Here is a 26,361-nt window from a genome sequence, read left to right on the forward strand (position 1 = left end):
CTGAGCCTGCTGACATCCTGCGCTTCAGTTCACTACTTATATACCTGGCTTGTTTATTTTCAGTTCACTCCCTGCATACCTGGTTTGATTATTTTCAGTTTCACTACCTGCACACCTGGACAGCTCTAACTGTTTCTACTTGGACATTAACCCTTTTACTCCCACCACAGAACTCTTGTGCACATTTATATATTCCTGGACTTTTATTTACTGCCATTATATGTCTACTCAAGCACTTATTAAAAATCCTAGTTTTATTTTCAAATCTGCTTCTGTGATCGCTCCTGCTACCACCCCGGGTCCACAAACAACCCAGAACATCACAGCCTGGCTATGGGACACTGTATAAGGGCATTACTGGAGGCTATGGGACACTGTATAAGGGCACTACTGGAGGCTATGGGACACTGTATAAGGGCACTACTGGGGGCCATGGGACACAATATAAGGGCATTACTGAAGGCCTGGCTATGGGACACTGTATAAGGGCACTACTGGAGGCTATGGGACACTGTATAATGGCACTAATGAGGCTATGGAACACTGTATAAGGGCACTACTGGAGGCTATGGGACACTGTATAAGGGGCATTACTGGAGCCTATGGGACACTGTATAAGGGCATTACTGGAGGCTATGGGACACTGTATAAGGGCACTACTGAGGCTATGGGACACTGTATAAGGGCACTACTGGAGGCTATGGGACACTGTATAATGGCACTAATGAGGCTATGGGATACTGTATAAGGGCACTACTGAGGCTATGGGACACTGTATAAGGGCACTACTGAGGCTATGGGACACTGTATAAGGGCACTACTGAGGCTATGGGACACTGTATAAGGGCACTACTGGAGGCTATGGGACACTCTATAAGGGCACTACTGAGGCTATGGGGCACTGTATAAGGGCACTATTGGAGGCTATGGGACACTGTATAAGGGCACTACAGGGCCATGGGACACTGTATAAGGGCACTACAGGGCCATGGGACACTGTATAAGGGCACTACTGGGGGCACAGCTTAAGGGGCATTGCTGGGGCACTGCATAAGAGATGCAATCCTGGGGGCACTGTATAAGGGCACTATGGGGGGTCACGGCTCAAGGGGCATTGCTGGGCCACTGTGTAAGGGGTGCTACTGGAGGCACTGTATAAGGCATACTTCTGGGGGTACTGCATAATGGGCACTGTATAAGGGGCACTACTGGCGATACTGTATAAGAGGCACAACATAAGGGGCATTACTGGGGCACTGCATACTGGGCAAACTGAATAAGGGGCATAACTGAGGCACTGCATAAGGAGTGCTACTGGTGGTACAGTATAAGGGGCACTACTGGGGGTACAGCATATGGGGCTCTAATAAAGGGGGCATTGCATAATAAGCTCTAATACAGGGGGCATTGCATATTGGCCACATCTACGGGGGGCATTGCCTAAAGGGGCACTACTACAGGGGGAACTGCATAATGGGCACAACTATAGGGGATTGCATAAGGGGCACTAATACGGCATTGAATAAGGGGCATTCCATAGAGGTAATGCGAGTGCTTGTCCATCTGCAAATGGAAACTCTTGCTGCCCATTAATTTAACATATATAATAGTGCTTTATAAATTATCCATATATTAGAGTTGCTCATTTATTATAAACATATTTTCAGAGAATAAAGTGAGAGGTTTCATAGCAGTCTGGAGGAGACAGCCTAACCCTACTCCTGACGCTATTGGAATTGAGTGCTGCCTAGTTTCTGCTTTCACCTTCAAGAAATCTGCACTGTAAGTCTGAGTATGTTTGCACTGATATTGTATAGTATGCTTATTGTTGTGACTTAAAATACATAATACACATTTATATGTTAAAAGCATTGTACCAGTCTAAATTTTTTTGGGTCAGGTTGGTGGGGGGGGGCAAGGAAACTTTTGCCCTGAATAAACACTTGGCTGCAGATAAGGGAGGGAGAGAGGGTCCATTTTGTATTATTGCATAATAGAATATATTTCTTTACATGTAATCAAACTTTGATTTATAATATGATCTTACTGTTATGAGTTTAATGTGAGGAGGGAATGAGGTAGTAGAAAAAGTCAATGGAGGGTTGGTCATTGGGGACGATTCAATTGTTTTATCGCACCCTATCTCCCGCCTAAAGTGACGGGAGATTGGGGTGCGATATTCAATTGTTTTTGGGCGCCCATGCATGTTGCGCCCAAATCGACAGGGCTAAACCCGTAAAGCGGCTAAGTCCTGCTTTGGGCACCCAAACTCCCATTTAGGGAGTACATCTATCCTCGATATGCTATACAGCGCGAGATGCCTGACATGAGTGAGCCGCCAGGTCCAGTGCAGCTCTGCTAACGTTGGGCATATTTGTTTGCTAAAAATGAGTCTCAGTCACAATACAATGTGACTACTATAGTACGCACAAGGAGACTGTGTTGATTAATTTGATATATGACACAAGTATATTGTGTCAGTATACAGATCAGAGCTTGTATTGGAAGAAAGCTGCAGCTGCTACTACTGCACTTTATATACAGATTCAGAGACTCAGTTGCACACAGATATACAAGTGTCATAAGAGAGCATTGGTGCCCCCCCATTTTTTAAATGGGTACATAAAATAGTGCACCTGAAAAAAGGCCATGGCCTCATGGGAAAAGGCCAGGGAAGAGATAGGGGAGGCCAGGAGATGCTAGGGCCAGGGAAGAGACAGGAGAGGCCAGGAGATGCTGGGGATAAAAGAAGAGGAAGCTACAAGTGAGAATGATAACAGGAAAATTGACAGGCCCGAGTAGCGCCCCCAGCCCTGCGGTGCCCTGTGCCATGGCACTGGTCGCACTACCCTAGTTACCCTGAGTGTCATATATCAAATTAATCCTCCTTTTACGTCCTAGTCACATTACGTTGCAACTAGAATGCATTTTTAGCTAGAAACAAGCAAAGAAGATGCCCAATGCTAGAAGATTCTTAAGCGACCTGGCGTATGAGGACACATCTGTATACATATATTAACATGACTTTTTTTTGTTTTTCAAAATGTTTTGTTTTCCTTTTCTAAATTTTGCATGTTTTTGAACCCTGCATTGATTTCAATATTGACTTATTAGGGGTAAAATACACACCTTTTCTCATTGACTAACAGGGTATATTTAAATTAACTTCCCCATTCAGTGTTCTGCACTTGTAATTAACCTGGCAGGGTAACAGCAGAATCACATGGTCCAAGGTTTTCCTTCATTTGCCTGTACTATTTACAATAGATTTACATTTTACATATTTTTATTTTATTTTGCAAAAAAATTCTATCATGCATTTTTACATTGTGCAGTGATATTCAATCATGCTGCATGGTGTACATAAAGCAAAGAGGCCAAGTGGATGCCAGCAAAGGAAGGCAAAAGAAACAAGAAAAAAAGCACTGAAAACGCAAGCTGGATCAATGCTTCAATTTGTCAAAAGACAGGATGATGGCCAGGGTTCATCAAAAGACACAGCTCCTCCGTGTCAGTCTCCCAATTGATAATACTAATTATTCTGATGATTGCGTGCATTCTACAGAAGAGCAAGAAGTGGAAATTGCAGAATTTAGAGCAGAAAAACAAGGAGTGGAAATGGAAGAATGTCAAGCAGAAGAAAGTGCTGAAAGTGACTCTAGCCTTGATACTGCAACGGAGATGAGTGATGTTATGGAGAAAGATTTGCAAATTTTCCATGATGTTTCTTTCTGGGAAATACCAGTTCCAGATCACTTTCGGGTTGAAATCATCAAAAAGGGAAGTACTTATTTCCAGAACAAAGATGGTCCTTTCAGTGCAGTGGCAAGGCAAGATTCAGATGGAAAAGCAAAGGGTGGTGTACGTCAGCTTTCAAAAGAGTGGTTTTACAAGATGATGGCAAATGGCGAGAAAATTCTACGGTCTTGGATGATTTACTCAGTTGTCAGCAACAAATTATACTGTTTTTGCTGCCTACTGTTTGCAGTTAGTACTACAAGTATGACATCCAAATTTGTGACTGGGTTTCAGATGTGGTGGAAACTGAACCCTAAAGTATATAACCATGAGACATCCGAAGAGCACCTATGTTGCCTTGAAAAGTGGAAAACATTAGCAGCAGGACTTAGGCTGCACAAAACCATTGATGCCAAAAGTATTTCTTTAATGGAAATGGAGAAGAAAAAGTGGAGGGACATCTTGTACAGATTGTTTGATATAACATTGTTTCTTGCCAAGCAGAATCTAGCATTCCATGGCCACAAGGAAGATGAAACTTCATTAAATAAAGGGAACTTTCTTGAGATGGTTGAGATGCTGTCAAAATATGATCCAGTGCTGAAAGAGCACCTTATGAGATTAAAACAGAGCACATGTAAACTTAAAGTGTCAGTCTCTTATCTAGCACCAAACACTCAGAATGAGTTTATAAGTGCCTTGGCAAACCATGTGAAGGAGAAGCTTGTCATTGGCATAAAGTCTGCAAACTGTTTTGGGATCATGTTTGACAGCACACCTGACATATCACAAACGGACCAGATGTCCGAAGTGATCAGATATGTAAAAATCAACGATATGAAAGTTGAAGTAAAAGAGGTATTTCTTGGATTTTTTTCTTTAAAGGGGAAAACCGCTGCTGACCTCAGTTCTGACATTCTTAAAACACTGGAAAAGAATGGACTGGACATAATGATGTGCCGCTCTCAAGGCTATGATAATGCTGCCACTATGGCTGGAATCCATGGAGGTGTGCAAGCCATTCTTAAAAAAAAGAACAGGAAGCCTATTTTTAGTGGATGTGTGGACCATTCACTTAATTTGTGTGGTCAGCACTCTTTTGCTGAAAATGCATCATGTGTGACATTTTTTGGGACTCTTGAAAGAATGTTTTCTTTCTTTGCTGCTTCCACCCATCGATGGTATGTGTTAATGGAACATATTGGAGTCTCAGTGAAAAGGCTGTCAACAACACGCTGGAGTGCTCATCATGCTGCTGTTACACCAGTTAAGGAGAAGTTTGATAAGTTTGTGGAGGCGATCAAAGCTTTTTGTGATCTACATGAACATTTGGACACAAGGGGAGCAGCACAAACTCTTTTGCCTGCTGTCTGTGATTTCACTTTTCTGTGCTACCTATACTTCTGGTGTAATGTACTTCAGGAAGTTAATCTAACACAGCAGTACCTGCAGACAAAGGGCTTAAATCTTGACAAGGTGGTGACAAAGTTAGAGGCGCTTAAACTTTTTTTTACATGATGAACGCAGTCAACTAGTGGAGCATGCAATTGAACAGGAACTTTCAAAGTCAGAAGAATATGGAATTGCAGTACAGAGAAGAGCCAGGGTCAAGAAGAGGTTGGCAGGGGAACAAGCATGTGATGCTGGACTCTCTCTTCAAGAAGAAAATAGGAGGGCGATGCTTGAGTGCATTGATCGCTTTCATTCTGAGTTTCAGATCAGATCAAGAGCCATCCAGAAAATAGCAGCCATGTTTGAAACTGTTCAAGCGAAGAGTCTCATATCTGCCACTGATGAACAGTTAAAGGTGTCCATTCCAAAATTGACCACTTTCTATGATGAGTTATCTGAAAGTGCTCTTTTAATAGAAATACCAAGGCTAAGAAGGCACCTGAAAGCAGCAAAGATTGATCTGGAAAAAGCCAAAGATTGGGTAGTATTAGATATTTTGAAATTCATAGCAGAATGGGACTTTGTAGAATCTCTACCAATCCTTTCACAAAGTCTAAAATTATTTTTGATGATCTGTGTCTGTGGCTTCATGTGAGAGGAGCTTTTCAAAGCTGAAACTTATAAAGAACTATTTGCGATCTACCATGGGACAGTCAAGGCTTTCAGACCTTGCAATTCTATCAGTTGAAAGTGAGATGGCAAAAGGCATTGACTTTGATGAAGTGATTCACAAGTTTGCAGCTGTGGAGGCCAGGAAAGGAAAGTTTTGATTTTTTTTGTGGAGATGTTCATTAAGTGCTAAAATGCTTTTGTATTTGTTACTGTTTATGTTTTTTATGGTATTACTTCAATTAAATTATCGAGGAGTGCAAATGAATACTTTGTGTGATATACTTTGCTGAATATAATACATTTAATATGGTTTGGCGTGCTGTTCATGAGAGTCTCTCTTAATGTCTTCATCCCTATGTTGCCCTTCCGAATCCTGGCTAACACATGAAAAACCTCATTGCAATGCAAAACCGTTTTACAGTCTAAGTTTGTGGCCAGTAAGTCATGAAACTGTTGAGTCAAATAATTTAAGCATTGAGTTTAGTTTGCATAACACTTATGTAAATGTTATAATGTTTTACCTGTGATATTGTATTTTAAAGGTATGTTAGTTTTGTTAGCTGTTTATTTGATTACTATTGCCATTGCATTTAGTGATAGTACAAAAACAGTACTAAGGATGGGGGGGGGGGTAACACCATGAGCTACCACACCGGGTGACACCAACCCTAGTGACGCCTCTGGGTCCTCCACAGTTATTGTCTCGCTGGATGCAGCAAAAGCCTTCGATTCTGTGGAGTGGCCCTTCCTATGGGAGACCATGCGCTGTTTTATGATTGGTCCTGGGTTTATAAAATGGGTTCAGCTCCTATATTCGGCCCCATCTGCTAGGGGGTCAATTAATGGCTTTATCTCCACTTCTTTTCCTTTATCGCGTGGAACGAGACAGGGATGCCCTCTGTCCCCTGCCCTGTTTGCTATAGCAATTGAGCCTTTGGCTTGTCTCATTCGGGCACATAGGAATATCGGGGTATTGGAGCTGGGGGCCAGAACAGACAAAGTGTCGTTGTACGCTGATGATATGTTGCTCTTTATTTCTGACTATTCCAGCTCTATGCCTCATGTTCTTGATCTCATTACTCGGTTTGGTAGTTTCTCGGGTCTTACAATAAATTGGGGTAAATCCTGTATTCTCCCCCTTAGGGGACCGTGCCCTGTAAGTCCGAGTGTTTCACTCCCGCTGAAGTGGGTCAATACCTTTAAATATCTTGGTATTTGGATATCTAATGCTCCCCGAGATTATGTGACCTTAAATGTGGTGCCCCAGGTGGACTATTTACGGGCTCGGGCAAAGACATGGAGTAAACTTCCACAATCACTCACCGGGCGTGTTAATTTAATTAAATGGTGCTACAACCTAAACTGTTATATGTACTCCATAATTCTCCGATTTATCTTCCCCAAAAACTTTTCCATCAAATAAATAGTTTAATCTCCTCTCTGGTCTGGGCGGATCGCCAAGCTTGCATAAAATTAGATGTGCTTACTAAGCCTCGTACACAAGGGGGTCTGGCACTTCCCCACTTTCGCATGTACTATTTTGCATCTCAACTAGAGCATTTGTGGAATTGGATAAATGACACTGACCCTCAGGCCTTACATGCTGTTATGATCTCCCAAGGTACTCCAGGCCATACTCCTCTGCAGCCACTACTTAGTGGTAATATATCTAATACTGTTACCTATACTTAACCAAGCTGTCAGAATATGGCACTCTGTCTCAAAGCTTCTGAAGACACAGGGCTTAGATCCAGCTACTCCATTATGGTGCTCTCGAGCTTTGCCTGAACTTTTGATGTTACAGACCAGGGAGATTTGGGGCAGATGGGGAGTGGTCTCCTTGGGACAGCTATATACTGCAGGAGTGCTTAAATCCTTTAGTCAGTTACAGGTTGAATTTGGCCTCCCACAGTCACATTTCTTTAGGTACCTGCAAATTAGGCATGTACTAGCAACTCAATTCCCTGATGCTCCCCCAAACATTCAAGATTCCCCTGTCAAAAAATTCTTGTCTATAAGCGGACCTCGTCGTTTTGTTTCTCGTGCCTACTCCTTTGTAATGCAGGCTCATCACCATGACGATCTGCCAGCTCTCAGAGCTAAATGGGAGGTTAATCTGGGTGCAATACAGGAACATTCATGGCAGGTTGCATTGGGATGTCCAAGATTAGCTACCACCTCAATTCGTTTCCAACAAATCCAGTTATTCCTGTTGCACCGAGTTTATTTAACCCCTGATCACCTGTTCAGGTTTGGTGGACGCTCGGACTCAAGTTGCCCTAAATGTAGTGCTCCATTGGCTAACTTTTGGCATTTGCTTTGGGATTGTCCTCAGATTGTCATTCTGGGAAAAAATACTCTGGGTAATCTCCTCTACAGGAGTTCCGCGGGCTGTTCTTACTCCTACTGTATGTACGCTTGGAATTATAAATGATCATTTGACTGATAGACACACTCGTCAATATGTACTGAATGTCTGCATGCTGGCTAAAGTTTGCATTGGCCGCTCCTGGATGGCCTCCACAGGGCCGGAGTATTATGATTGGGTATCCTTAGTCTCTACCACAATTGCACATGAAAAATATACCTATTTGGCTAGAAACGCTGAATCTAAATTTGAACATATATGGGCTAAATGGCTTAACTCTGCTCATGCTCGGAACTCACATCGCCGGCTCTCTGTCTCCAATTATACATCTGGATCTGTTATCCAATAGTACCAGTCGGGGAAATAATGTTACATAATCATTTATTGGTGTGCGAGAAAATGGGGAAAAAAATAAATAAATTATATATAGGTAGACAATTGTTATATTTAACTATTGTATGCCAGTCTGTTTGCCTATTATAATGTGACATCAAAGATATGCTATTTTAATATCTTTTTATTTTGTTTTATGTTTGGTTTATGTTTGTTTAATTGTTGTTTTTCTTTTTGAAAATCAATAAAAAAACACCTAATTAAAAAAGAAAACTCCAGTCTCAAGTCCCAGGTGGCTTAGTGTGGACGCAGGACTCCGTGCCTGGCCATACTTGCTGTCATCCCCAGGGTGTCCCCCAACCCTGGAGGAAAAAAACTGTGTCTCGGCACGCACCACCGTGGTGTGTGTCACTTACCTGCACCCCTTAGCGTCCAGCCACAGTCTAGGAGTCCTCCGGGGTCCCTGCTAGCCAAGACTCCCGAGGTCCGCCGAGAGGCACGAATCAGTGCCGGCGTCTCAGCACCAGCGGGGTGATGATGCAGCCATGCAAATTTCCACTGGATTGTTCACGCTGACCGCACTTAGAAAAACTTTACATTTTCAGAACTGTTAGTACCAAACGAAACTGAGGAGCCTCCGGCGTGGGGGCGCGGTATAGAGGGAGGCCCCGTTGCATCTTGGGAGAAAAAATTTAACTGTATGGTCCCCGGATGTCTTCGTCATCACCTATACCCCAAGGTTTCCTGTAGACCTTCTATGGACCCTGAAGTAGAAATTAAAATAAAGTATATTTTTTCAAAATAGAAGCCAGACCCTGTCGCTGCACATTGAGCTGGGTTGTGTATCTTTATTCCTCGTAGTCTCCAAGGTACAGCGAACCAGTAAGATTCCTTAGAATCTTGCTAGCTCTCAAGGAAATTGGGCTGACACTTCTGCTTTCCATTCCACATGGGGATTCAGGTTGCAGTAGCCTAAATGCTGCTGGTCTAGGGATGGCCATCGGAGGGTTAACCATCGATGGTGTCCATTGATAGTGCAATTGGTGCTTAGCATTGACGTTTTAAAACCACCGATGGAAAACGAATCATGTCCACCCAACTATGGACATCCCTGCTTTTCAGACACAGTGGGTGCTGGGCCAATCAGGGAAGGAGGTCTAAGATAAGTGGCACAATGGGGGAGGCGGGGCTGAGTCCCATGTCATTGGATCTCTGACAATGATAGAAAAACCGACCATCGGTGGTAAATCATGATGGTTGATGGCCATCCCTATGCATATGATATATTAAAACAAGATGTCCTGTGCAGACACTTCAGCAGTACATTTATACCTCAAGGCACCAAACAGCCAGAGCATATGTAGTGGTTGGGAGCAAGGTAGAACAAGCTATATCTATGCTTTAAACTCTAATGTAAATGTGCCACATTTTGCAATTACATTTTAATTAATCTAAAGTTTCTCAACATACCTTAAACCACATCTAATGGTCATACACACGTAGCAATCAGCCAGCGATACGATATTGCTGGCTGATCGTCCTGCACCCTCCCTGGTGTGCTGGATGATCGATATCGATCACCGACGACTATAGCGACCCGCGATCAACGATTGCGGGTACCTATAGTAACCTGCTCGATATCGAGAAAGTTGACCTGCACGCAGGGCCGATGGACAATATCGCTATCGTCCATACGTGGCCGCGCATCGCTGGTCGATGGTGAGTTGGTAGGGACCTAAAAATGAACGATTTTAACGATATCGTTCAAATCGCTTTTATATCGCTACATGTGTACGCACCATAAGTTGTCCACTACACTTGTAACACCTCCTTTTATAAACATGCATATTGTATAAAGTTAGAAGTTACATTACTATTTAACATATTTATTTACTGCAGTTATATTTGCTTTAAAGTAATTTAATACCTCTTTTCCACCAAAAACCTGGGTCCGAACTGGGTTTTTAGACATGGTTGCAACCCAGGTCAGCCCCATTCACACTGAACCTGGGTCTGCCCTGCTAAACTGGTGAGGTCATAAAAAGTGGGAGGTGACTGCTCCACAACCACCAATCAGCTCATTTTAGGCATGACCCAGGTCGCATAACCCGGGTTGCGCCGTTTACACTGCACCATTACCCAGGTCCATCCTGGGTCCGGCCCTGGTAGGTACCTGGGTTGTATTGCCGGGTCACTTGACCCGGATTATTTTTCAGGAACCCCTTACACTGGGCTGCGACCCGGGTAGACCCAGCAATAACCCGGGTTTTAGCTCTGGTGTAAAAGGGGTATATTTTAAATAAGCTACTAAAACGAATATAAAATTAATTTTAAAAAAAAAACAACATAAAGCCTGGTTCCATGTTCTAACATTGCTTTTCATAAGCGCAAAAGCAAAGCATGTCAGAGCCCAATTTTAAACAACACCAATAGATTTACTCAAGCTCTTGGCTTCCAGTAGAGATATGGAACACCATCTTCCTCTTGACACTGTATTCAAAGGCAGTAAGAAAACCAGGTTCCTACGGATCATACAGAAAAGAAGATCATTGTAATATTATAGATAGTATAGTCATCTCTGATTTAATTATTTTACTGAAATATTTCATTTTGGTAACTTCTCATCTAAGATGATTTACTACTGCTACTCAAATGCTTTTGCTACTACAAGAATTTACTATACATTTAATTTGTACCCACCTATGCAAGAGAAGAGAATTGTCAGACTAAGGGGTAAATATAATAGGATGTGAATTTGAAAAATGTGTGATTCCAGCGATATTCCTGCGAGATTGGAGTCACCATATGTAATAGAATACTAGTACATGCTAACTCGCCAGACTTTCGCATCTACCGTTCTCGCTGTGACACAACCCTCCAGATGTTTCTCATATAAAACATACGCCTAGCCACATGTAATAGGCAATGAGTTGTAAACTTGCTGGAAACTCGCCAGACTGACTCGCCAAACAATAGACGGCCCCAAGGCCAGCGAGAAGAATGAAAGTTAGCATCTAAGGACTATTATGACACATATGTGGCTGATTAGAACACATGTAAACTCTATAAATACTTCACCAGAGGACATGTAACGTCTGTGTGACAGTTTAGAAATTATAGTAATTTACCTATGAGAAGTGCTGGCCAAACTAAGTTTGCCACCAATGATAAAAGTTATTTGTGTGCTTGGTTATTATAATGTGTGAATAGAAAATGTAATTTATTTACAATAAATACAGATTTCTAAAAATAAAATACAAATGTAGTTTTTACTAAACACAAAATGTGCAAAATACATAAAAAAATACAATACATTTACCGGAATGTAACCTTATATTTTACCATGTCTGTCCCCATCTGTGCCCATAAACATCCCTTATATTAGTGGAGTGGAGTAATGGGAGCAGAAGTTGGTGGAATTGTTGTTTGTCTAGTTGCTGTTGATGGTGCAGATACACTTTCAAGGTGCGCAAGCGTCTCTCGGTGCAGCATAACTACAGCTTGTATTTGCTCCATAATAACATTAGTGAGGCCTGCCTTCTCAGTTGTGTTAGCCATTTGTATGAATGTGGATTGTGGAGGAGTCGGTCCATGCCATTTGTCTAAGTTCTGATGAAATATGGCTTCACTGTCAGGTCTGTGTCAGCATAAAGTCCCTCTGCATTTGCTGAAAATCAGCCAGGAATTGGGACATTTCCACAAAACTTGGCAGCGGTTCTGACTGGGAAGCCATCTGCTGTGGGGAAGATGTAGATGGCTGCTGTTTGTCTGCCCTCTCCTCTACAGGCTCTTCTGGATCAACCACCATGAGGATGATATGCTCCTCATGTTCCCTAGCATCCATCTCTGCTGGTGGCGAGATGTGTAGGATTGTCCTGGAAAAACAAGTGTTTAAGTATTCATTCCACTTTCACATAAATCCAGAAGTAAATTCAGTTACTGTAACACATAATTAAACACGCTAGTATATTGGTTTACTGTGCTTTAACTTAACCATGCCTTAAACTAATGCACTTACCATGCATTCATTTTGCCTGGTATTAGCTGCGCTAAAATGGCAAATTCACACTGTACCACAAAAATGTTGCATCTAACATATGATAACCGCATAAAAGGCTATTAGCGGCCAAAGGCAAAGTATTTTAGGATGAAATGGTGACAAATTGCTTTTTTTTTCACTTTTTAGAAACAGCGAAAAGTAATAGGTAGAAAGCGATTTTCAGCACTTTAAAGGCTGTGGATGATTTTTGGATGCATAAAATGGCTGTAAGGTGATTTATGTATCATTTTATGCCACTTAGAAAAAACACCTCTAGCTCCTGTCTGCAAGCTTAAAACACGAGTCCCATCAAAACAACACCCCTATATATTTGACCCACATCATGTAACCAACTATTCTACTTTTTCAAGAATATCATCCCAAAAAATGACATGTAATTATTGGACAATTATTTATCATTTGAGAGGGGAGGGGCAGGAGCGCCGAGAGGGGGGGGGGGGGGGTACAGATTACCCGGGCCCGGGCCGCCCGCAGCACATCACGTTTTTTTTTTTTTTTTATTTCAACCTATTTTTTCTTTATTCTTCTTTTCCAATCACTGCAGACAACGGGCGTCAGTTCGGGGGAAGGGAGGGCAAGTGGGGCATGGCCGCACTGTCTGTGTGACTGTCACACACAGTGTGTGTCAGTGTCACTAACTTTACTTGCAAAACAGGCAGCAGGCTGCAAGTCCCACCGCTGCGGACCTGAATCGACTGATGCTCTCGCGAGATGATGACATCATCATCTCGCGAGGCTCTCTCAGCATGCACCATTTTTCTTTAAATTGTAATTGGCAGGAGCAGCAGCAGCCTCAGAGGCTGAGCCGGAGAAGCTCCGCCTCCCTCCTTCAGCTCTGCTTCCTGTGCGTGGCTGCTGCTTGTTGTGGCAACTTGTGGGAACCTGAGAGCAGTACAGGGACAACTTGGACTGAAAGACCAGCAATCACCAGCATCCGGTAAGGAAGGTTTTTTTTTTTTTTAACTAGTGTGCTGCTGGTGTTGGTAAGGGGTATGTAAGTGTATGTAAGTGCTGCTGGTGTTGGTAAGGGGTATGTAAGTGCTGCTGGTGTTGGTAAGGGGTATGTAAGTGCTGCTGGGGTTGGTAAGGGGTATGTAAGTGTATGTAAGTGCTGCTTGGGTTGGTAAGGGGTATGTAAGTGTATGTAAGTGCTGCTGGTGTTGGTAAGGGGTATGTAAGTGCTGCTGGTGTTGGTAAGGGGTATGTAAGGGGTATGTAAGTGCTGCTGGGGTTGGTAAGGGGTATGTAAGTGTATGTAAGTGCTGCTGGGGTTGGTAAGGGGTATGTAAGTGCTGCTGGGGTTGGTAAGGGGTATGTAAGTGTATGTAAGTGCTGCAGGGGTTGGTAAGGGGTATGTAAGTGTATGTAAGTGCTGCTGGGGTTGGTAAGAGGTATTTAAGTGTATGTAAGTGCTGCTGGGGTTGGTAAGGGGTATGTAAGTGTATGTAAGAGCTGCTGGGGTTGGTAAGGGGTATGTAAGTGTATGTAAGTGCTGCTGGGGTTGGTAAGGGGTATGTAAGTGTATGTAAGTGCTGCTGGGGTTGGTAAGAGGTATTTAAGTGTATGTAAGAGCTGCTGGGGTTGGTAAGGGGTATGTAAATGTATGTAACTGCTTCTGGGGTTGGTAAGGGGTATGTAAGTGCTGCTGGTGTTAGGTGGGGGGGTGTAACTGCTGCTGGTATTGGGGTGTTGGTTAAGGGGGGAGGGTAACTCTGGGTGCTGCCGAGATTGGGGTGTTGGTAGAGGGCGTAAGTGTGTCTCTGGGTGCTGCTGGGGTTGGTCAGAGGGGAGTGTAACTCTGGGTGCTGCTGGGGTTGGTCAGAATGGTGGGAGTGTAACTCTGGGTGCTGCTGGGGTGTTGATAGAGGACATAAATGTGTCTCAGGGTGCTGCTGGGGTTGGCCAGAGGGGTGGGTGTGTAACTTTGGGTGCTGCTGGGGTGTTGGTAGAGGGCATAAGTGAAGTCTCTGGGTGCTGCTGGGGTTGGTCAGAGGGGTGGGAGTGTAACTCTGGGTGCTGCTGGGGTGTTGGTAGGGCTAATAAATGGTATCTCTAAGTCCTGTTGAGGTTGAGGTGTTACGCAGGAGGAGTGTGTCAGGTTGCTGCTGGGGTGATGGTTGGAGGGTGATTGTAACTCTGTGAGGCCCATTGATCATTGTATAGTTGCAGCTTAATTCCCGAAAACACCAGTTTCAACATTTCATTATCATCATGCTCCTGTGAGTGGTTGCTTCACGTGTGAGACACCCCCCCAAAGAAGTGCAGCATCGACCCCAACATGCTGTGGCTGCACCCCCTCCAGTGGGGACCTCGGGAAGTTGCTGTACCAGGGCCCAAGATTTCTCTTGGCAGCCTTGGGGAGGGGGTGCTATCCAAACTTTTTTTCTATAAATAGGGGGTTTGTCCTTAATTTACACCTGCTCAGGGGCTGCAAACAAGAAGTCACATTAATTTCTATGGAGAGTTAACGCAGGATAATATGTGCATATCATTGAATATCAAAAGAATTCTGTCTGGCCACGTTAACCCACGGAAATGGTCTATCGTGACTAATTAAATTTGGGCCTTCATGTTAAGTCTATTATATTAACAATGATTTCCAATTTGTTACAGATCTACTCGCCAGCTATTGCACCATCCATGATGCAGGATGCCTTCTTTTAGATGGTAATTTCTTCCTGGCTTGGGCATCTGTGGAAAAATGGAAGACATCACTATTTGAAAATATTTAACTGTACTTTATTTAACAATTTTAACCATAGGAAATGGTGACATAATTTGTGCTTAGCATGGAATACTATATTAAAACAAAAATACAAATGCTATATTTGCAAAGTAAGTGTTACTCACCAGGTTGTGGCTGAGAGGGCACCCGATCTGTTTCCTCAACATGGCCACCAAGGGGAACTTCAGGAGGGATGATCTGTCTAAATTCCTCCTCGTATGAGGTGATGTCAACGCGAAGGTGGAGGACTCCCACCAGTGCCTCTGGCTGCATGCAGCTCCTCCGACAGCTTCTTCTTAAGTTGTCTCTTCACACAAGAGAAGTGCTTGCGGCAGTTGTCAACATGATGTCTCATTCATTCCGCCACATTAACTGCATCACACATGCCCTGCCATAAGGCCTTTTTGTGTGCAAGGGATGTGGGGTGTGTCTGAATCCCTAGCAGACTATCCTACATTGCACATTGCATGTACCAGTGCACAATTATCTTCATAAGTGAACCGCACGTTGCTCTTGCCAGGAGCTCACTCTGTTTCCTCTTCTTTTGCCACCCTTTTCAACTAACTCAAGATACCAGCCTCTCGTCGTCACTAAACTCAGCTTCCACCCTCCTACCACTCATCACATCAGACAACAGATTAAGACAAACTACAGTAAACCTGGAAAAAAAAACAGACACTAGCACACAGCAGTCACACACAAAGAACACAGGACAAACAAACTGACAGAAAACACAAGGATAAAAAAAATACAATATATAATAAACTAGACAGACAAGAGCACAAAGACAAATGAATCAGTAATTGTATTATCCACTTACAAAACCACCGACAGGACTGCTCTCTGTCCTTTCTCTACCTAGATACTTCTAAACCCTTACTGTATAATGGGGCAAACCAGGCTTATATACTGAAGAGTTATTGATGTCAAACTTATCCAGTGCCTGCTATGGAGAGATCTTAAACCCACTCAAAGTATTGAAACTGATGGTGGATTGCAAATTTTTCACAAGTTACGACAGCAGCACCAATTGAAGTCGCAGGTAGGTATCTTCGCAGGCTAATACATCCGTAGAGTTGCTATGCATTCTCACACCAAACTCGTAGCGAGCATAGACGAGTACAATCTCGCACCAAACTCACATACCCTTAAGGACCAGACTAAATTAGCCTTATTTCCTTCCCGCACAAGGAAAGGGTTGTAGCCTGAAGGTGCCCACACACATACCGATGTGCTCACGATCCGATTTCTTGTCCAATTTCCTCATGAACTTTCACGGGAGCTCCCTTGCCGTCGTGATCACGATTTTAGAAAAAAGACACCCAATCTGTTTTACGATCTCATGATCTATCGGATCGTACGCATCGTGAGATTGGCCATAACAAATCATGAGTTTATAAAAAAAAAAAAAAAAACAGGTTCGACTATTGGTGGGAAATTTAAATAGCCATAACAATGGGAGGGGCTATCTAGGGAGTATAAAAAGCATGCACCCTTCAAACTCTGTGTACATTCTGCTCTGCTACTAGCTGAAGCTAGGTGTATTCCTGCTGAATCCTGTACATTGGCTACTGTGGTCTTTGTATTTGGCTTGCCTTTTACAGAGTTTATTCTACCTGCAAGTGTGTGCTACCTACCTGCATTCTATCCTGTTCCTGAATTCTGTACTGTTGCATCCCTATCGGTGTAGAGTGTTGGTCGCTGAAGCCGGTGTCCGGGAGATTAGGAATTGGGCCCAGCGAAGAAGGACGAGAGCATGCTGGACCAAGGAGTGGCTTCTACAAAGGGATACCCGCACTCACATGTCCCTGCTGATGGAGATCAAGGAGAACAACCCGGAGGACTATCGGAACTACCTGCGCATGGATGACGCCAGCTTCCAAGAATTGCTGCATCTGTTGATACCCCACATCCAGAGACAGGACAAAAGGTGGCGGAGGGCAATCCCTGCTGAAGAGAGACTGGTGGCTACCCTGAGGTACCTGGCTACAGGAAGGTCATTTGAAGACCTGAAGTTTGGGACACATCTCACCTCAGTCCTTGGGCGTCATCATTCCGGAGACCTGCAAAGCCATCGTTAAAGTGCTACATTACCAGTATTGCAAGGTAAGTAAAAAAAACACATCACACATTGGTTTCTTGTCTAAAGAAAACATTTTTTTTTATTTTTTACTCAACATAAAGCAAAAAATAGCCTGCATTTAGTACAATGTGCACTTACCTGCAGGCAACTGAAAGTGTGCACTAAACTGTGTGCAATATCCTTTTTTTATAACAATTTTACAAAAGAACATTATCACCAAATTTTATGAATCCCAATAGGTAGCTGACTGTATGTCATAGGGTGGGTCAGACGCCAGTTTGAACAGGCCAATACACACATGGCACAAGTATACATTGTGGTCCCGGCTTCCAGCAATGTGTACTTGTGCCATGTGTGTAGTGACCTTGTCCAAATGGCGTCATCACCACCCTATCCCATGCAGCAAGCACCTATTAGAATTCATAAAATTTGGTGATATTAAAAGCAAGAAAAAATTTACATATCTGTATATTGGGGCGACTCATCCGCTGCATCCAGCAGAGCATTATACAAGGTCGTGCTGGTGCTTGGGGTGCTTGGTGGAGGAGCCATCGATGGGAAACACATCCGCATCAACCCACCTGCCAACACCGGATCATATTACTACAACTACAAAGGATTCTTCAGCATCGTTCTCATGGCAGTGGTGAATGCCAACTACGAATTTCTGTTTGTGGATGTCGGCAAGAATGGCCGTGCTTCGGATGGTGGGTCCTTCAAACAGACGGCTTTCTACCAGAGACTCGCCAACAAAACCCTCAACTTGCCCTCACTGGACCAGACAAAGCACGGCCTAAATTACGTATTCGTATACTCCAAAAGTACCTCTAGTGCGGCCAACTTGTGCGATCTTCCACAGACACTCTTTCCATTGCAGGATTTCAATGAATCCTGTAACAAATTCACATTCACTATCCATGGACATTATCTATGAAGAGAAAAAAAAAGGACATTTAAATATTTGTGTATATAGTTTTGTTAAATTTAATGTTGTTATAGTTAACATTTTTAATGTTTTAATATTTTTTTTTACAGGATTTAAAAATTTAGGGGGTCATTCAGACCCCGTCGCAATCGCTGAGCGCTCGCAACCGGGTCAATGTTTGCCCACTGGGCATGCGCACGTTGGAGCCGGCTCCAACGTGCGCATGCGCGAGACACGGCTAGCGACGGGCGTTCCTTCGCTACGGGTCTCGCACCAAAGGCGGTGAGCTGTCGATGGTGAGTGACAGCTCGCCCCGTTTGGGAGGCGGGCAGGGGGTGTGGCCGGCCAAACGGAGGCGTTCCCTCGATCAGAGCAGGAAGCTCCCTGGGGCTTGCGGTTGACGAGCCCCAACCTTAGGGTCACATCGCAAGCCCCGATGGTCGCGATGGTCTTGACCATCGCGACCATCACCCTGGTCGATCGCAAGAGCTGTGGGTGGTAACCCACAGCCTAGCGATCGACCAGAAGGCGGCACTTAAAAAAGTAAGCGGCCGCCCTCATCCAAAGAGATCGCTTGCAGCAAGCGATCGACTCTGAATGAGGTCCTTAATATTGTTATAGTTAACATTTTAATGTTTTAATATTTTATACAGGTTTTTAAAGGTTAGTTATGGTATTGTAATCGTGTTTTCTTTTACAGGAATGTCATGTGTTCATTTCTTGGTAATATACTGTTTTTCTTTGTTTGACAGCATGGGTCTTCCACCTTTGGGCCTGTCGCTGTTGTGGAACTACAGATCCCAGGATGCCCTTAAAACAGTTTTAACATGCTGTTATTTCCCAAGGATGGGTGGCAGGGCATCCTGGGATCTGTAGTTCCACAACAGCTGAAGACCGGAAGGTAGAAGACCCCAGCTTTAAATAATGTGTGTTTTTAAATGTAATGTATGGTGATTATTTTGTTAAATACGTGTTTATTTATTTATTTTTTTGTTATATTACTTAAAATGTATTTTTATTTGATCTGTATTGAATTGATTTTTAAACATGTTTATTATTAATATAATATGTTATTTCAATATGAACAATATTCCTGGAATGTATTTGTTTATCTTGATTAAATATTTTTGTCTATTTCTAATTACTTATTAGGTGGCCCCATGACATTGGTTGCAAGTTAGTGGTTAGGTAGGGGGCACACATTGGTGGGCAGTGGGAGCTTAATGCATGACCCAGCCACCGCCAGTCTCAATACAGCGGGCGGTGGCTGGGTCATGCATTTACTACCTGGGGGCACACATTGGTGGGCAATCGAGCTTAATGCATGACCCAGCCACCGCCCGCCTCAATATGGCGGGTGGTGGCTGGGTCATGCATTTATTACTTGGGGGTACACATTGGTGGGCAGTGGGAGCTTAATGCATGACCCAGTTACCGCCAGTCTCAATACAGTGGGCGGTGGCTGGGTCATGCATTTATTACCTGGGGCACACACTGGTGGGCAGTGGGAGCTTAATGCATGACCCAGCCACCGCCAGTCTCAATACGGCGGGCAGTGGTTGGGTCATGCATTTATTACCTGGGGGCACACATTGGTGGGCAGTGGGAGCTTAATGCATGACCCAGCCACCACCCGCCTCATTACGGGCGGGCGGTGGCTGGGTCATGTATTTATTACCTGGGGGCACACATTGGTGGGCAGTGGGGAGCACATATTGGTGGTCAGTGTGGTTGCATTTAAACGGTACAAATACTCACCAAACTTCCAACAAAACAAGACTTCAGTGTGCAGGCTCCCAAAGTGCGTCTATCATCCTCCATACACGGTGCTGCACAAGATGGCGATGGGGCGTGCACAGGAAGCTGTCAATCAAATTCCGCGTTGTGCGATGAATCGTACGATTTGTCGTGAGGGAAAAAACCCTCACGAATGGCTTCCATCGTGTTCCAGGTTGGCTAATCTGCCCTACAGCACGGCAGATCAGAGGATGTGAGGACCGACGAGCGGGGACTCGCATCGGCATCGTGCTCGTGAGTATAAACTCACAATTTGTACTTTTATTACCCGAATCGTCGTCACGATTCGTCGAAATCGGCCAAACTGGATGAAAAATCGCTGTGTGTGTGGGCACCTTCAGACTTTTATGCCTGGGGCTATTCAATTACAAGCCCCGTTAACCCTCAGATTCTGGAATAAGTACCTGGACCTGTGGGTTAATGCGTTCGCGGCAGCTGCGATAAGGGCAGAAAGCCCTACTTAACGCTGATTTCTACTTGAGGCTCAGGAGGAGCTGCAATTGAATAGCCCCTGAAGCAGCATTGCGGCTAATACTCACTTTGAGGAAAATTGAATTCAGTCCTACATGTTATCTGAGAGTTGAGATGAGTAATAAGTCATAAGCATAGTTTAACTCTCAAAAGATTTTTAAACTGCTCCTACAGTATGTACCACATTTTGTTTGTCCCTCTATTGCAATTATAATGCTCAGATTCTAAAAATATAAATTTTATCCTCTTTAAAGGTTAAGAAATTTAATTTTTGACAAGGTAGGCAGGTGGATCAGGACATTTCTTTGGTTTCGTAGTAGTCATACATCTTGAATTGCCCTATGATCTATTCCAAACACAACATTTTAGATAATTACTGTAACTGAGAATCAAAAGAGAAAGATGGAGAATTCTGGTATCACATTACATGGCTTACTCCAATCTAGCTATTAAGTGTAATTTTTGCTTGTAATATAAACAACTGCTTTAGTTTTGGACATTATATAGTAAAATCCTAGATCACATTTTGCATATTATGATATGTAGCAAAAACTCACTATTAATTTGTTTGCAGCCTCTTTTATTTTATCCACTTTAGCCTCAGATAGTCCTTTAATGTTACACAAGGTCTTTTTGGTGGTCATCTGTACTCCTTTCACTGTGCATATTCCCACTGACTTTAGTTTTTTAATGTCTGCTACATTCTGTGAAGTAAAAAAAATGTTTTAAGGAGCTTGCTTTTTAGGTCTCTGTCCTACATACAGGGCCGGCTCGAGGCACGATCGACCAATGCGGTCGAACAGGGACTGTGAAAGAGCTCCAATATTGACATAATCTCAGTGCCACTAAGGATTTTACGCAGGGGCCAGAAGATTTAGATTTTGAATAGTTCAAAACCAGCTCATACCAAACAAAGAAACATGACTGTAATAGGACCTAGCAACCCAAATATGCTCTCTTTCCTGCCACTGCCGTCCAAGACACGCACACTCTCTCTGCAGCTACACACAGAAACTCACCTGGCTCCCTGGACTATTCAAGGTACTCTGTATTAATCCTTCTCTGCCTGCATCTGATAACTATATTACTTTTGTCTGCTTCCAAATAACTATCTCTGTAATAACTCTCTCTATATTACTATTTGCCTGTACTTTCCTTCCCTGTCTGTATCTGATAACTATCTGTAATACTGCCTGCATAATTATTTATATAGAATAGATAGGACAATGAATCTGAAATCATCTCTCTCTTTCTCTCATCTCCATGCACACAGGCATGCTCACAAATGCCTATATGGTGATAAAAGGTCACCATCATGGCTGCCTTGCCACGAGGCTTCAACCCTACCCCACACATAGCACACTCTATCACCTCCATGCTCATAGGTATGCTCACCATCATGGCTACCTTGCCATGAGGCACCCCCACACATAGCACAAAGAACACTAATATCTCTCTATCCTATCTATCTATAGATATATACGGACATGCTGGGCAGCCTCCAAACGCCGCGGTCACTGTGAATGGATGCCGGGCGAATGCGTCCGTCATCCAATCACCAGTGGTGACCGCAGCTCTGCGTTTTCCCCACCCGCGGGAAACTGCGGCCCGTGGGTGGAGAACAGAACTCGCAGGCTGGTTCAGCGGGTCGCCGTGCTGGAGGGCAGGGTGCTTTCTGCCCTTCAGAAATAGGGCATGACGTGGCGCCCCGCTGAAACAGCCTAGGGGGAGCGCTACATACATACACACACACACATACATGTACACAACTCACACTACTTTCAGCCATGTGCTTTCTTTATGTCACTTTCTTATACACATGTACACAGAGAAGAGCAAAATTATATAACACTTGCCTACACCTTTATTACAAACACACATACATATAAACACACATATACTGTATATACTGTGTGTATATATATATATATATATATATATATATATATATATCTGTACGTACACCAAGATTATATACTAAGGAGGATTAAATAAAATTTGCATTGAAGTTTATTTAGCAACTGCATGGGGTAATTTATTGCTGGGATTAAAGTTAGAAATTCACTTCTGAGTTATTACGGCATACTGTGTTATTTCTGTATTTTTCACATGTAAACCAACTATTACCTTGCAATTCCCGTTTATAGAGTAAAATACTTTTTATATCATGTACAAGGTCTTTAGATAACTGAGTATGATTTCAAGGTTTGATTAATATGCATAATACATTATGAGTAAGATAATCAGGTGACTTGATAGATTTGTCAAGGGATATTTGGGCGGTTTAGGCCCAGTAAAAGCTTGCATGGTTAGCTCAGATGGAGCTTTGGTTGTTATGCATAACATGACAATGGCAACCTTCTGTCTGGGTTTTTTCTGGTAAAAGACGGAATAAGTAAGAAGATTGTATGGAAGATTAATAAAGTAATCTATGGTGTCATAGATGTAGCAATATCAGACAGAAAAAATAGATTAAAGAGGAAAATATTGTGTCATATTTCTATAATTAATTATAATCGTCACTATTGATGAAGAGAATATTTTGTGCAACTATTAGATCCTCAGAGGAGAGGTGGTCAAGCAGACCACCGGAAAATACAATCTTACAGGGGCACCACCACATAGAGGGCGCACCCCTCCAAACCATCCTGAAGTTTAGCGGGACAGTCCCATTTTTCGGGCACTGCACCGCTGTTACACCCACACCCACTGTCCCGCCGGTGGTGAGGAGGATGGGCACCCCCACTGCCGCAGCTCTGCAATGGTGCTGGCCCCGGAGAAGAGGAAAGGATGGCGCGCGGGAGAGGGCTGGGAGAAGCCCAGCTACTGAAGGAGTGCTGGGCTTGCCCTAAGCCTGACGTTAAATGAGAGGTGTGGCATATGGGTAATTAGACCATGCCCCCTTTTCATACGCGCCCGCATCGCCGTGCGCAGGGTAAGGGGCCGTCGGAGTCTCTCTCTGCGCAGGGTGCGGCTCCTCCTCGAGCCGGCCTTGCCTACATATTCTACATATTCTACTATATACATAATAATTCTACTATATACATAATAGCAGAATATACAATTTAGTAGAATCTTTTTAAATGGATAACTGAAGGTGGGTGTGTTTGTCCACGAGGGACCCACAGAGCAAGTAGAATGAGCAGATACTGTAGTCGGCACAGGAAGGCCAGCCTGCGTGTAAGCTTGTGAGATAGTCATGCAAAGCCATCTGGCCAGAGTCTGTTTGTTAGCTGGCTATCGCTTCTTGTGGAATCCATATAGGACAAAGAAGGAATCCGTTTTCCTGATGGAACCAGTACAGTCCACGTAGATCTTCAGAGCATGGACCACATCCAAGGAGGCCTAACCTGCTGAGAGGTCTGGTGATTGGAAGGCCGGAACTACAATTTTCACTTTAAGGTAAAAATGAGAGACCACCTTGGGAAGGAAGCCAGGGCACGTTCGAAGAACAGCCCTGCAGGGACCTGGAGTGGAACTGGGTATACGCCACCATGTCGAATGTGGACAGCATGGAGCCCAGCACCTGCATTGCCAAGTGAACTGATACTTCCTGCCATCAAAGTCGACTGTGCACACGAGATTGAAGTGCTGCAATCTTGTCCTCTGGTAAAAGAATCCTCTGTCCCAGAGAGTCCAGCAGTGCCCACAAGTGCACCATTTGCTGAGTTGGACAAAGAGAAGACTTTTTCCAATTGATTATCCAGCCGTGCTCTTGTAGGCAGACATTGGTCATCTGGAGATGACATTGCAACATCTCCTGAGATTGTGCCAATATCAGGAGGTCGTCCACATATGGTAGTATCCTGACTACTTGTCATCTGAGATGAGCCATCATGACTGCCATTATCTTAGTAAATAATTGGTAATCTTGCTGATCTACCATTATTCTCAGAAATCTTTAGTGAGATCATGCAATAGGAACATGCAGATAAGCATCCTGTATGTCCAGAGATACCATGAAATCTCCAGGCTCCATTGCCAGCATAATTGACCATAGGGTTTCCATACGGAATTTAGGCACATGGATGAATCTGTTGAGAGACTTCAGATTCAGGATAGGGCGATGTGACCCATTTGATTTCTGAATCAAAAATACATTTGAATAATAACCCCTTCCCTGTTGCGTCACAGGAACGGGGATTATGACTCCTGACCTCAGGAGGGCCCCAACAGCCTCCCGGAAGATCTGACCAGGTCTACCAGAATGGTTGTACCAACAAACCTCTGAGGAGGATGCCTCAGGAACGTGATGGCGTTACCATGAGAGATCACCTCTCGAACCCAGACATCCATAGTCGTCTGATGCCAGGCATGAAAAAACTGTAGAAGTTGGCCTCCCAACCTGAGACTCCTCAGGGGGAGGCCCGCCCCATCAGTCAACTGACCAGCCCCCTCAGGGGTATTGGTAGGATATAGAGTGCTATAAAACTGACCCAAGGAAGAGGTATACAGGGAGACAGACCTAACCTCTGAGACCAACAGCTTTTTAGCAGTGCACCCAAGGTGGACTGTGAGTGTCTCACACACAAGGTGGTCAGAAGTAGCAAACCAGACGCGGGAATCCACAACCGGAAGTTGCCTCTGGGTTGGAGGAGGAGCGGCCAGGGGAGCGCCTATCTCCCCATAGCTGCAATTTTGACGGCACGGGTACGCTGCCCTCACAGTAGTAGATGCTCCTAGTGCGCTCTAGTGCATCTACTACCCGTCCCTGGCGACAGACGATAAGACCTCGGCCGCCTTCGTGAGGCCACGTTTAAACGAGACCTTCGTCTCCTACACCGGAGGCCTGGACTGCTTCATGCACAATTCCCCTCACGAGGAATCACCTTACCTGCCATCTCCATGAATCCGATCGCAGTCCGGACCCCAACGATGCTGCTAGCTGAGCCACGCTGAGGCCCGCCGAAATCCCCAGGGCATATAGCGGTACTGGCGTTTCGGCATCGGCGGAGGTAGAAGGAGTTGCAGTATATGTGTCGTATTCGGCGCCTAATACTGCTAACTCAAAGGTTAAAAAAAAAAACTAAGGTAAATCAAGAAAAGAAAAAGCCTGGGCTGCCTAGACAGTCCCTCTGTTAAAACGGTGCGTCTGGATACTTGCCAAGCACCAAACAAAAAAACTGAATGCCTGTGGCAGGGGGCGGGGTATATAGGGAGGAGGACAGTGCATGCTGGGAACTTCAAAGCTGTAAGCTGTTCGGTGCAATGGATCACTCCAACTACATACCTCTAAGGTAGATCCTGTGGACCCTATGGTTATGAAGAAGAAATGGATTTGTTTACCGAAGTCCAACTTTAAGGTGTATAATGTGTCCCATTAAAATATAGGATGAGAACTCAGGACCTTTGGTGCGAGACCCGGAGCGACGGAGTGCCTGTCGCTATCCGGGTCTCGCGCATGCACACGACGGAGCCGGCTCCGTCGTGCGCATGTGCACTGGCCCACCATCGACCCGGTTGCGAGCGCACAGCGCTTGCGACCGGGTCAGAATCAGGCCCTCAATTCAGTGCGATGTTGAATAGCTCTGGGAAGGAGTCCCCGGAGCTATTCAATTGACCACACTGTCCACTGCACTTAGTAGGGAGATGCCGGTTACCGTGCCTTAAGCTGAGTGTAACCGGCATTCTCTGACTTAAGTGCCGGCCGCGCTGTTGTTAGTACACACGCTAAACTGTAAACCAGCAATGCGGCCCTAGGGATTTCTACTCACACCTTAAGAGGGCATTCGGTATGATTTACCGCTGGCCGCATGGCCGGCAGTTCAAATCCCGGCAGCGGCAGCCCGACAGAGGA

The 26,361-nt window shown here is 44.2% G+C and overlaps 1 protein-coding gene across 1 annotated transcript in view; it reads right to left on the reverse strand.

The window, feature by feature from the left end:
• DMC1 (DNA meiotic recombinase 1) overlaps positions 1-26,361 on the reverse strand; it is a 159,457-nt gene that overhangs the window by 123,548 nt on the left and 9,548 nt on the right. Inside the window, exons 3-4 of the mRNA XM_088455055.1 lie at positions 21,122-21,268; positions 10,943-11,025 (exon numbers count right to left, since the gene is read on the reverse strand). Coding sequence (XP_088311181.1) covers positions 10,943-11,025; positions 21,122-21,268 — 230 coding nt within the window. The remainder of the gene's footprint in view (positions 1-10,942; positions 11,026-21,121; positions 21,269-26,361) is intronic.

Source organism: Taudactylus pleione, unplaced genomic scaffold (genome assembly GCF_031769625.1).
Source record: "Taudactylus pleione unplaced genomic scaffold, aTauple2 ptg000642l, whole genome shotgun sequence".
NCBI lineage: Eukaryota > Metazoa > Chordata > Amphibia > Anura > Myobatrachidae > Taudactylus > Taudactylus pleione.